General features: G+C 39.5%; 1 protein-coding gene across 1 annotated transcript; it reads left to right on the top strand.

Moving 5' to 3' along the window:
• Positions 1-621: 621 nt before the first annotated feature.
• Positions 622-13,851, top strand: LOC122048035 (glutamate receptor 3.4-like). The gene is made up of 6 exons (XM_042609645.1): positions 622-1,004; positions 10,617-11,962; positions 12,093-12,370; positions 12,442-12,473; positions 12,575-12,981; positions 13,079-13,851. The coding sequence occupies exons 1-6, from the start codon at positions 728-730 to the stop codon at positions 13,526-13,528; spliced, it is 2,790 nt and encodes a 929-aa protein (XP_042465579.1). The 5' UTR covers positions 622-727; the 3' UTR covers positions 13,529-13,851.
• The last annotated feature ends 123 nt before the right edge of the window (positions 13,852-13,974 follow it).

Raw genomic sequence — 13,974 nt, 5'->3', positions numbered from 1 at the left:
ATTATTCAAAACGAACCGATAATATTGAAAGTATTTTTCCGTTTATTAATTCATAAGAATTAAAATATTTTAGTAAATAGTTTGACTGACCAAAAAAAATATTTTTATTAAAGGCAACACCACATTAATATTGTTCTTTGAAATTAAACATCATAATGATACTAGTTTTTTGAAATTCTGTATTGTTTTTTGAAATTTAGAACCATATTAATATTATTTTTTGAATACAATAATATAGCATCACAGCGATTATCGAAATAGATAATATGAGAAACAAATATACTCTTTAAAAAATTTGAAAGTTAAATATATTTTGAGGAATTTAAGTCCGTCATTCCGTCAATCTACTAAGTTAAAGTTATCCATGTTAAATAGATTTTATGACAACTTGCATTGGGACCTTTCTCATCGCAAGTGACACGAGAAAAAACTAGATCATGGAACACTCACCCCTTCATTATTATTATCTTATCTATTTCAATAGTAGAATGGAAATTTTAGGGTGAAATGATGACTCTAAAGTTTAGGGGAATTTGGATGGTAAGACAAAATATCTCAATTCGTCATCTGCTCAATGACACAGGTGAGGCCACTTCCCCAGTTGACTCTCCATCATTCTCAACCATCTCCTTCCCATGGACGTTTATTTAGCTTCTACCATATTTAATATATTACAGCTACAACCGCTCGAAAAAAACTCGTTTTTATTCCTTTTTTTTCGTTGAATATGGGTTCGAGCTCTCTCCTTGCTTTGTGGTTTTGCGTTACTGTGACGAGCGCCTTCTTGGCTGCAAGCGACAACAACACAAATTCCACCTCCAGGCCGAGCGAGATCAGCATAGGTGCCCTCTTCACCTTTAATTCCTACATCGGGAGGGCCGCGAGGCTGGCGATTGAGCTCGCTGTGCACGATGTGAACACGAACTCGAGCATTCTCGCCAATACGACGCTCAAGTTGCAGGTGCAAGACACAAATTGCAGTGGGTTTCTGGGAACTATTGAGGGTGAGTGAAACTGCCTTTCTTTTTGATAAAAACAAATACCGTTTGTTTCATTTGACGATGAAGGGTTCTAGAATTATAGGAAGCATTATTTTTTAGGAGTTTGACTGTTTTTTTGGTTGTCTCAGTTTGTTAAACATGTTTTTTATGATTTCCGATTTACCAACATTTTCATTTCTGCTTTTCTTTAGTTTGAGAAAGATTACGACTAGATCTGATCACAATTCGGAACCGACGATTTAACAATTTACAATTGTCGGTTCGACGGTTCCAGACAAATTGACCCTTAACCTTAACCGCTTAAGACGGTTACGGTTCACGATTCGTCATGATTCACCACGGTTTAAGATTATTAAGTTAAAAAAATTAAAAATAAAAAATAAAAAATTACAAATTACAAATTAAAATTTATTACAAAAAAGGGTTTGCACTTATTTAAGTTGCCTACGTATCCCCTTAGGTTATAGGAGAATCAAAGTTCACATAGTTCTTTTTACATTGTTACTCATTTCCATTTTTCGTTCCTGTCGTATTCATTTATTCAGTATCAAAATCTTCAATTTCGTTATCTGAAAGTTGCATTCTTTGGATTCTTTCTCCACTCTAGTCCAATCGTCCAGTAATGCTTGGACTTCCAATGAGTCGGGAAACAAAGTTGATCGTCGTTCATTTAATATGTTGTTGCCGACACTGAATATCTGCTCCACAGCAACGGTTGACACTGGACACGTTAACATTTCTTTAGCGATCACGGAGAGGACAAGAAAGCTTTGAGCCTTCTGTGACCACCATTTTAATATATCGAAATTTTCATTATCTGCTTCATTAAAATCAAAAGAAGTCGTAAAATAATTCTCAAGTTCCTATGTAGAACTTGAAGATTCTCGTGGACGTTTTGTCCGTTCTTTTAATAAAAGTTGTGCTTTTGTAAGTTTTAAATTACTACTAGTAGTTTGTTGTATTTCATAAATATTAATTTGTGTTCCATATTTTACATAATATTGATTATAAATATCATATAAATAAATTCTAACATTATATATAATATTAATTATTGGAAGAAACAATTTGTTGCCGGAGATTTACGGGGTATTAGCTGAATTTAAATTAGACTGAATTAAAATCAACTTACAATCGAGATGACCTGAGTGGATAATCTCAGGCTGGCAGCAGGGGCTGATTTCTGTTACGAGCCGAACGAAGGCTGCACAGTGTCCGAGCGGGCTAGCTCCCGAGCGAGCTTGAGACTAGTCGAACAAAGTGACCAAGCGAGCTTACAGTCGGTCAGGTAAGCAGAGAGATCGAGCGAGTTGAAGGCTGGCCGGGTAGATTAGCCAAGCGAGCTTGGCGATCGAGTGCCGAGAGAGATTAAGGTCGGTCGGGCAGATATACCGAGTGAGATTGGCGAGCAAGTGGAGGGTCGAGCGAGCTGGTAGGGCGACCGAGTGAACGTGCAGTCAGGCGAACAGCCGAGTGAAGCAGCCAAGTGGTCGATCAAGCAGAGCAGCAGAGCGAAAGGGCGAGCTGCTGAGCGAACTGGAGGTTGGCTGGGCGAAGAGACCGAGCGAGCTGACCGACCGGGTGAAGACTAGCAGGCGACCAAACGAGCACACTTCCGAGCGACCGAGCGGGCGAAAAGCTGAGCGAATCGAGGCCTGCGATATACGCAGTTTCCTTGAAATAGATTCACCCCACATTCGGCTGTGCTTCGAGGCTTTCTTGAGTCATCTGTTTCCCAGGATACAACGGTTAACCATGATTCCCATCAACACTAGTAGTCACGGCGAACTAAGTGACACCCGATTGCTATCACGGGCACTCTGCCAAGCAGGAGTTGCATGATAGAGGAGGAGGGGAATGAAGGTGAAGAGCTTTTGCTTGTGTTGCTGTGTGTGTAAGCCTATGATCGCAACCTTCTTATATAGGAACTCAGATCAACGACAGTGTTAATGGTCGATTAATGATCATTCTCGCCGAGTAGTGAAACGCCAACCATTTCACTCGTTATCAATCGACCATTTCGATTCTGTATTAATCTCAAATTTAATGCATCCGTTACACAACAACAAAAGATTAGTTGTTCTTCTTGGGCAGATTTTGCCCCGACTGGTCCGGCATTCGGTATGTGCAGGTCGTGCCCGCACACGAGTCGGCATGGTTTAGTAAAATTCGGACCCTAGATTTGCACCCCTCCTGCCTACCCACGCATGAAAGAGAGTCTCTCCCCATACATTTGTTAACATCTTCAATGCATGTGAATCAATATAAACCAACCAATATGCAGAGAAACTCCTAATGTGGGACTAAAATCTCATTCACAATAGAGCTTCTATCCTCTTCCACCTCTTCTCCATTATATTCAACATGCACCCCCCCCCTCCGCATTCGACGTGCGCAGGTCGTGCTTGCACATGAGTCAACATGGTTCAGTACAATTCGAGCCCTGGATTTGCACCTCCCCTACGCACCCACGCATGAAAGAGAGTCTCTCCCCATGCAGTTGTTCACATCCTTAATGCATGTGAATCAATATAAACCCACCAATATGCAAAGAAACTCCCAATGTAGGACTAAAATCCCATTCACAATAGAGCTTCTATCCTCTTCCACCTCTTCTCTATTCACACATATTCAACAATTCCCCAAATGAATGGAGATAGGGTATGCAGTTGAGTCAACTATAGGATATGTAAGTTTTACCCTTTAAACTTTCTTTTGTGAAGATTTGGTTGCTTACTGACTGATAGTAGACACAATGTTCTTGAACTATACTGTCGTCTGTGTAAGCAGTGATAAATCTCACCCAAGACTCTCCCTGATATAACTCAGTTCTCATGAGTGTGTTTGTTCTTGGCCATGAACATACCTGGTTTTATGAGAAGTTCTAAGAATTGTGCCTCCAATTCTTTTCGAAGTGACCCTACTTCTTTCTCACATAGGTGATCTCTTAAGAGTTTCCATCTACTTTTTTTGATCATTAAAAGCCCATCGGCTTACCTTAGTCTAGTCATTGTTTTATTGGGCTATCCCCCACAGTGTGTCTAGTCAGTGAAGATTAGTTGTCCTTTTGGACCTAGTTCTTGGGATCTCCAGTCAGCATAGGTTGGGTGTCCTCTGCACTGATCGCTGACAATGGCATCAAGCCTATTCCTCGTGATGAGCTAGCGACTAACTCTCGATTTAAGTCTTTGATTAGCGGATCCACTAGGTTATCCTTTGACTTCACATAGTCAACCTTGAAACTCTCGTTGAGAGTAGCTGTCTAATGGTATTATGTCTACGATGTATATACCTAGACTTATCATTATACAAACGGCTCTGTGTTCGACCGATTGTCGATAGACTATCGCAATGTATGCAAATTACTGGCACCAATTTTGGCTATCTCAGAATATCTTCTAAGAATTGTCGTAGTCATTCAGCCTCTTCACCATATTTGCCAAGAGCTATAAACTCAGAAAACCCTTCAAGTTGCTCCATGTAGATTTCCTCTTCTAAATCCCCGTTTAGAAAGATAATTTTTACATCCATCTGATGTATTTCGAGATTCCATAGAATGACAATAGCCAACAATACTCTAATGGAAGTTATTCTCAACACCGAAGAGTACGTATCAAAGTAATCGAGGCATTCTTATTGTCAGTATCCTTTGATTACTAATCTGACCTTATACTGATCAATCGTGGCATCTAACTTCATTTTTTTCTTGAAGATCCACTTGCAACCTAGCGGTTTACTTCCAGGAGGAAGATCCACAAGTTTCCAAGTGTGATTTTGTAAGATAGAATCTATCTCAGATGCAATTGTCACTCGCCAGTGAGGTCCATTAGAAGAGCCTAGAGTTTCTAAGTAACTTTGGAGCTCACTTTCCAACATAAAAATGATAAAATCTGATCCATAAAATTTTTCTATCCGAGCTCTTTTGCTCTATCTAAGCATAACCTCCACTGGTTCCTCATCATCATCTTCACCTTTTGTTTTATATGCCCGCTCAGAGGAGCTAGCATCTTCTCAGATCTTATATGGAAACACATGCTCGAAGAACGAGGTATTTCTCGATTCTATTATTGAGTTCTTGTGTATCTCTGATATTTGTGATTCATACACAACAAACTGATACACACTGCTGTTCTGTGCATAACCAATAAATATGCAATCAACAGTCTTTGGTTCTATCTTAATCATTTTCGGATCCAGCACCAGCACTTTAGCAAGACACCCCCACACTCGTAACTATTTGTAGGACAACTGTCTTCCATTCCATAACTCATAAGGGCTCTTATTTATTTTCTTCCGGAGTACCTTATTTAAAAGGTAATTAGCTGTTAACACAGCTTCCCCCCACATGAACTCTAGCAATCCAGAGCTCAATAGAAGAGCATTCATCATCTCTTTTAGAGTTTGATTCTTTCGCTCAGTAACTCTATTTTGCTAAAGAGTATAAGGAGCTGTTGTTTCATGTCTGATCCCATGTTTAGCACACAACTCAACAAACAGTGATATATATTCACCGCTTCGGTCACTTCGAACTACCTTAATCTTTCTATTAAGTTGGTTTTCAATCTCATTTTTATGGAGAGCAAATTTCTCTATAGCTTCATCCTTACTTTTGAGAAGATACACATAACAATATTTTATTTTATCATCTACAAAAGTGATGAAATATTTATTACCACCACGTGTTAGCGTTCCTTTTAGATCGTACACGTCAGTGTGGATTAGGTCAAATGGTTCATTACTTCTTTCAATGTGTTGAAAGGATAACCTTGTCATTTTTACTTCAACATAAATCTCACACTTATGTTTTGAGTCAAGGTGGAATGTAGGTCTGCTTTGCATATTTATTAATCTACGTAACACATCGTAGTTAACATGTCCTAGTCTACCATGCCACAAATACAAAGACTCAAGCATATAAGTGGAAGAGCTTTCATTTTTATTTATCTTAGGTTTAATAGTCATTACATTGAGTTTGAATAACCCATCAGATACATAGCCCCTTCCTACAAACATTCCATTCTTGGACAATACAACTTTGTCCGACTCAAAAATAATACGAAAGCCATGTTTGCTTAACAGTGATCTGGATACTAGATTATTTCGAATCTCCCGAACATACAACACATTGTTCAGAGTAAGGTCCTTGCTCGAGGTCATCTTCAGCACCATCTTTCCTTGGCCCATGATGTTCGAGGTTGTTGAGTTCCTCATGAATAGTTTGTCTCCAGTGACTTCTTTGAAGTTGTGGAGCAGCTCTTTGTTGTAGCACACATGTCTGGTGGCTCTAGTATCAATCCACCATTGCTGCAGGTTTGAACCGACCAGGTTTAGTTCTGAGACCACTGCGCAGAGGTCATCCATTTCTAGTCTCTCGTTTAGGTTGGCCTCTTGCTTCTTCTTCGGCTTCCTGCACTCCCAAGATTTGTGACCTACTCTGTCACAGTTGAAGCACTTCCCAGATAGCTTCTTCTTGTTGATGCCTCCTTTGGGTCCCATCTTGGAAGATTTGGGGTTCTTCCGTTTCGAGCTTTGACCGCGCTCGACCACGTTGGCTTTCACAGTAGCCTGAGAGAACAGCTTTCTCTCTGAACTCTTGTTGTCTTCTTCGATGCGAAGTAAAACAATGAGTTCCTCCATATAAATCTCCTTCCGCTTGTGTTTCAGGTAGTTCTTGAAGTCCTTCCAGCTGGGGGCAACTTCTCAATAATAACAACTACTTGGAAGGTTTCACTCAGAACCATCCCTTCTGAGTGGATCTCATACAAGATCACCTAAAGCTCCTGGACTTGGCTAATCACCGTTTTGGAGTCAGCCATCTTGTAGTCCAGTAATCAGCCCACTATGAACCTCTTGGCCCCTATATCCTCTGCCTTGTACTTCTTGTCCAGGGACTCTCACAGCTCCTTAGTCGTTCTCTTCATGCTATACATAACGTACAGTGAGTCGGTAGGACAGTTGAGGATGTAGTTTCGACAAAGGAACTCAGAATGAGTCCATGCCTCCACTACACTGATAGTTTGCGCATCAGCATTCTCAGCACGTTTGGGAGGGTCCTCGGTCAAGAACCGAGTCAGGTTGAATGTCGTCAAGTAGAAGAGCATCTTCTGCTGCCACCTCTTGAAGTTTAGTCCACTGAACATTTCTGGCTTTTCCCCATGATTAATTGACATAGTTCCAATCGGGCCGGAGGGAGCCATCAAGTGTTGAGTCTGTTGCACCTCAATATACTATTCTGTGGCCATCTCAATAGAACCGAGTGTGTTTCAAGATTGTTGGAAGAAACAATTTGTTGTCAGAGATTTACGGGGTATTAGCTGAATTTAAACTACACTGAATTAAACTCAACTTACAGTCGAGATGACTTGAGCATATAATCTCAGGCTGCCAACAGGGGCTGGTTTCTATTACGAGCCGAACGAAAGCTGCATAGTGTCCGAGCAGGCTAGCTCTCGAGCAAGCTTAAGACTATCCGAGTGTAGTGATTGAGCGAGCTTACAGCCGATCGGGTGAGCAGAGAGACCGAGCGAATTGAAGGTTGGCCGTGCAGATTAGCCGAGCGAGCTTGGCCATCGAGTGCCGAGTGAGATTAAGGTCGGTCGGGCAGATAGACCGAGCGAGATTGGTGAGCAAGTAGAGGGCTTACCGAGTAAACATGAAGTCGGACAAACGATCGAGCGAAGCAGCCAAGTGATCAGTCGGGCAGAGCAGCAGCGTGACCAACCGAGCGAAAGGGCGAGCTACCGAGCGAACTGGAGGTAAGACGGGCGAAGAGGTCGAGCGAGCTGACCGATTGGGAGAACTAGAGGTCGGTCGGGCAAACACTAGAAAGCGACCTGACGAGCACGCTTCCGAGCGACCGGGTGGGCGAACAGCCGAGCAAAGCGACCGATCAAGAGCTGAGCGAATCGAGGCCTGCGATATACGCAGTTTCTTTGAAACAAATTCACCCCACCTTCGGCTATGCTTCGAGGCTTTCTTGGGTCGTCTGTTTCCAGGATACAACGGTTGACCGTGATTCCCACTAAGCACTGGTGGTCACAGCGAACTAAGTGACACTCGATTGCTATCACGGGCACTCTGCCGAGCAAGAGTTGCACGACAAAGGAGGAGGGGAATGAAGGTGGAGAGCTTCTGCCTATGTTGATGTGTGTGTTTCACTCGTTATCAATCGACCGGTTCGATTATACATTAATCTCGAATTTAATGTATCTGTTACACAGTAGCAAACATGATTCAGTGCAATCTGAGCCCTGGATTTGCACCCCCTGCACATCCACACGTGAGAGAGCCTCTTCCCATGCATCTGTTCACATTCTCAATGCATATGAATCAATGATAAACCAACCAATATGCAAAGAAACTCCTAATATGGGACTAAAATCTCATTCACAATGGAGCTTCTATCCTCTTCCACCTCTTCTCCATTCACACATATTCAACATTAACTAGATTAGGAGAAGAATCTTTAATTGGAATTAAAGCATCATAATATAAGTTAATATTTTTTTTTTGTAAAACTTCTAATTTAAATCTAGGATCTAAAGAAAATGTAATTAAATAAATTTTAGGAATAAAATAAAAATATTTTTCCTATTTAGTTTTCATAGCTAAAATGAAAGAAGATAAAGATTCATTATTAATATGTTCATTTAAAACTAGTACTATATTAGAAAATTTTTCTAAAACTAATTGAGCAGTGAGATAATAAACATCGAAAAGTTGTTCGGTTGCATCATTAAATACTTTTAAAATTTCATAAACACTACTATAAATATTCCATTGCTGTGAAAATAAATATATATTAGTATTAGTATTTTGTGCAAAAAAATGAACATAATAATTCTTTATATTGAGATGAATCTTATAATAACTGGTATATTGATTTCCAACGTGTTGATACATTACGTGAAAATTTTTTAGGTCTCATTCAATTAGTTTTACAAAACCTACCCCATTGTTACATTATAGATAGATGATACTATAAATAAAAAATTGTAATTCTAATTGGTTTAATATAACTTTCTAAAATTTTTAATCCATCTTGAATATATAAATTTAAAATATGGTATATACAACGAATATGAAAAAATAAACTGCCAATAATAGGTTGACAAAAAATTTTTAGATCATCTATACAAGCGGTATTGAAACTAGCATTATCTAATGATATTAAAAATATTTTATGAGTTAAGTCATATCCTTCTAAAATTAAACATAATAATTGTGTGATGTTATGAGCATTATGTTATTCATCAAAAACTCTGTAAGCTAACAATCTTTTTTGGATGTTCCAAGAGTTATCGATCCAATGGCAAGTCACACCCATATACAAATGTATTTACCAATAATCACTCTAAATATCGGAACATAAAGAAACTTTATTATCTAATTTACTAAATTCATCAATTAATTTTTTTTCCATGTTTTACTAATTTTTTAATTATACGAGTAAGTGTAGTTCTAGGAATACGTTTAGCACATGGATTAAGAGATTCTTTACAAAAAATCTTTAAATGTGCATTTAGATCCAAAACTAACAAAAAGATGTTCTACGGAAAAAAATTTAGCTAATGATTCTCTTAATTTATTATTTGAATATAAAAATAAACTGGAATCAGTATTACCACTAGTTGAAGAAAATCTTGATAATTGTGTTTGAGAATAGTCGAGTCCATATTTTGTCGGGTGCTTTGTTTCTACATGTCTTTTCAATGACTCATAACCGCCGTCGGCTTGGAATTTGTAGGAAGCATTACAGTACTTACATTTTGCATGCATTTTTCCCGACAGAAGAGTGACATTCTCAAAATGTTTAGTGATAATAGAAGACTTTAGAGGAGGAAGTTCTTGAACCTTAGAAGTAATTGTATCGGTACTTCCTTGTATTTTGGGTGTCAGATTCGGAAAGTGCTCAATCTCATCATCAGTGGATTGAATGTTGGGGTCATCCTCCCGCGGATTCATTATTTTCTTTTCCTTCCGAGCTCGAGATGATGCACCTTCACGTCCTCCTTCCATTGTAATTGAAAATTGAAAACGAAAGCGTATAAAGAATATATAAAATTAAGATTAAAAGTAGAGAAGATGTGTGTGAAAATAATAGAATGAGCTCTTTATTTATAGAGTTTGGATAGTAACGGACACTAAATCATAACCATTGATCAAAAAATAGTCAAATGATCCTAACCATTGAAAAAAATATTCAAAAAAACCCTCACCCTCCCCCAACGGCTAGGAACCACCGATTAACTGGCGGTTCCAATGGGCAAAAATAAAAAAAACCTTGTTGAACCGGCGGGCCAAACCGACGGCTAATCGGTAGTCCGCCGGGTTTGCACTTAAGCCGGGCCGGTTCTAGTTTGACCTGGCAAACCGGGTCAATGGGCAACCGGTCCATTGATCCGGTTACAGGCCCGGGCCAGAACTAGCCCGGGGTCGGGTCTAATTACGTATCTGTTGTATCAAAATAAATTTTAATATACAACCATGCCAAAAATATTTTACAAATGTCTTTTTCCTTTTAAAAATTTCAAAATTGGAATACATATATATACACACACACTACAGGATATAATCACGAATGTCTGACAAGCAAAGCTCTTGCTAATATTGCAGCGTTGCAGCTAATGGAGAAGCAAGTGGTTTCTATAATAGGACCACAATCCTCTGGGATTGCTCATGTTATATCTCACGCTGTCAATGAACTCCATGTACCTTTGCTCACGTTTGCCGCCACAGACCCAACTCTTTCTTCTCTGCAATGTCCTTACTTGATTCGTACAACACAGAGCGACTACTTCCAGATGAATGGAATAGCTGATCTAATTAGCAACTATGGTTGGAGAGAAGCCATTGCCATTTTTGTGGATGATGATTATGGTAGAGGTGGAATAACCGCATTAGATGATGCTCTAGCAACTAAACGCTCTAAGATATCCTACAAAGCAGCCTTTCCTCCACATGCTGATGCAACCATGATCAAGGACGTTTTGGTGCAAATAAATCTCATGGAATCCAGGGTTTATGTTGTACATGTAAACCCGGATTCCGGTCTCACAATCTTTTCGCTAGCAAAATCTCTAGGAATGATGGGTAGTGGTTATGTGTGGATTGCTTCAGATTGGCTTGCTTCAGTTTTAGATTCAACTTATCCGCCAAATTTTGACACCATGAACCTTATACAAGGGGTCATTGTTTTTCGTCAGCATACAGCAGATTCTGATCTGAAGAGAGCATTTGTGACCAGATGGAGTCAGATGGTTAGGAGTGGGAATGCAAGTTCAAACTTGAATACTTATGCGTTGTATGCTTATGATTCTGTTTGGTTACTTGCTCATGCTATTGATCAGTTCCTCCTAGAAGGAGAGACATTTTCTTTCTCTGATGATCCGAGATTACATGATGCAAATGGAAGCTCGCTACATTTAACTTCACTCAAGTACTTTGATGGTGGTGAACAACTTCGCAAGAAATTGCTGCTAACCAACTTCACAGGTGTCACTGGTCAAGTTCAATTTGATTCTGAGGGCAATCTAATCCATCCGGCTTATGAAATACTCAATATTGTCGGGACAGGTTTACGAACACTTGGGTTCTGGTCTAATTACTCTGGTTTTTCAGTCGTTGTTCCTGAAGTTCTCTATGGTGAATCGCTGAATGCTTCCACCAGTAACCAACTACTCTACAATGCCATTTGGCCAGGTGAAATCACAACAAAGCCTCGAGGTTGGGTGTTCCCAAACAACGGAAAGCCGATACGGATTGGAGTTCCTTATCGTGCAAGTTACAAGGAATTCATATCAAAAGATAGTAGCCCTGATGGTGTACAAGGATACTGCATTGATGTGTTTAAAGCTGCGATCAACTTGTTGCCCTATCCTGTTCCATATTCATTTATTCTGTTTGGAGATGGCATTAAAAATCCTAACTACAATGATCTAATGGAAAAGGTTTATGAAAATGTAAGTATTTTTACATATTGATTATGTTTTCTTTCTGTGAATTACAAGTTTAGTTTGAAGATGATTTCATTTAATTTGCAGCTTTTGTTGCACTTTCTCTAATCATGTAACTTATCAATATGGTCTTTAGTACTTTGATGCAGCTGTTGGGGATATATCAATCGTGACGAATAGGACAAGAATTGTAGACTTTACACAGCCATATATAGAATCTGGCCTCGTCATTGTTGCACCAGTCAAAGAGAGATCTTCAAGTCCTTGGGCTTTCCTAAAACCTTTTTCAGTACAGATGTGGTGTGTGACAGGGGCTTTCTTTCTTTTTGTGGGAGCCGTAGTATGGATTCTCGAGCATCGTTCAAATACCGAATTCCGTGGATCACCAAGACAACAACTTGTGACAATATTTTTGTCAGTGAATGCCATAATATTATTTGTATGACTTGTTTAATATGATGCTTAAGTAAAACTATGTTTTGCAGGTTTAGTTTCTCCACAATGTTCTTTTCTCACAGTAAGTAAAAATATTATGTCTGATTCACTTAATGAAAATTTGCAGATACACTCTTGTGACATTTTGAACATGCATTTCTAATATCGCCTGTGTACTTCCAGGAGAGAACACTGTGAGCACCCTGGGTAGGTTTGTGCTGATCATTTGGCTTTTCGTGGTGTTGATAATAAATTCTAGCTACACTGCAAGCTTAACATCCATCCTCACAGTTCAGCAACTCTCTTCGGGTATCCATGGACTTGATAGTTTGATCTCTAGTTCAGATCCTATCGGATACCAGGTTGGGTCATTCGCGAAAAATTATATGATGGAAGAGCTTAATATTGCTGAATCCCGGCTAGTGTCCTTGAATAATCCAAAAGCCTATGAAAGGGCGCTTGAGCTTGGCCCGAAAAATGGAGGTGTTGCCGCGATAGTCGATGAGTTTGCCTACGTCGAACTCTTCATGTCCACCAATTGCAAATATAGGCCAGTAGGCCAGGAGTTCACAAAAAACGGATGGGGTTTTGTAAGTGTTGAGATGTTCCATTTCTACACTTTTATCATGATTCCCTAACAGCATGAAGTCTATTGTGTTAATGACAATCATCATTTCTGCTCAACAGGCCTTTCCAAGAGATTCACCGCTTGCAATTGATTTATCCACAGCGATCTTGACACTCTCAGAAAATGGTGATCTCCAGAGGATCCATGACAAATGGTTACAACACGCAGGGTGTAGCTCACAAGAAAATGAGATCGATGCCAACCGGCTCAGCCTTCGGAGCTTCTGGGGCCTTTTTTTAATTTGTGGCCTTGCATGTTTGGTGGCTCTCATTGTGTTCTTCATGAGAATATTTTGCCAATATAGAAGGTATAGTACCCAAGACGAGGATGCAAAGCTCGAACCCGAACGCAGCTTGAAGCGTCCACCGCGATTAACTAGCATCAAGGATTTGATTTCCTTTGTAGATAAGAAGGAAGAAGACGTAAAGAATTCTATAAGGCAAAAATTGAGCCATAAGCAGCGACAAAGTGGTCGCATTTTCAATGAACAGTCCACGCCACCCGCATAGGGAGAATGTTACCAGAAATTTTTAGGTGATCAAGTTTGTGCTCCGCGGATGGTCACCCAAACAAGTGCACACCATAAGAGGGATGCCGAGGAATATCCATATTCAATGGCTTGAATAGTAAAGATATATAATATAGAAGGGTTAGGCCCCCAAGTGATTTCTGTGCCATGGTAGTGAAAAATATAGAAGATAAGTGCTTAGTCGAATATGGTTGATGGGGAAGCTTCCTTGATTACATAATATTGCGTCTTTAAGAAAATGTTACAGAATTTTGATATACAGAATTCTGAGATTGAAGAAACGCTCTTGATTTTGTTACAAAATGTTTTTGAAATAATTGGGAGTGCCACTGAATTTCCCAAATACAGTAAAGTTGTTGAGAGTAATGAAATAACTCGCAAATATTAAGAAGCCTGAGCTTTAATTCATTTCGAAAGAACACATGT

The sequence above is a fragment of the Zingiber officinale genome, chromosome 2B (genome assembly GCF_018446385.1).
Source record: "Zingiber officinale cultivar Zhangliang chromosome 2B, Zo_v1.1, whole genome shotgun sequence".
In the NCBI taxonomy this organism is placed as follows: Eukaryota; Viridiplantae; Streptophyta; class Magnoliopsida; order Zingiberales; family Zingiberaceae; genus Zingiber; species Zingiber officinale.
This window is presented reverse-complemented; position numbering and strand designations above follow the sequence as displayed.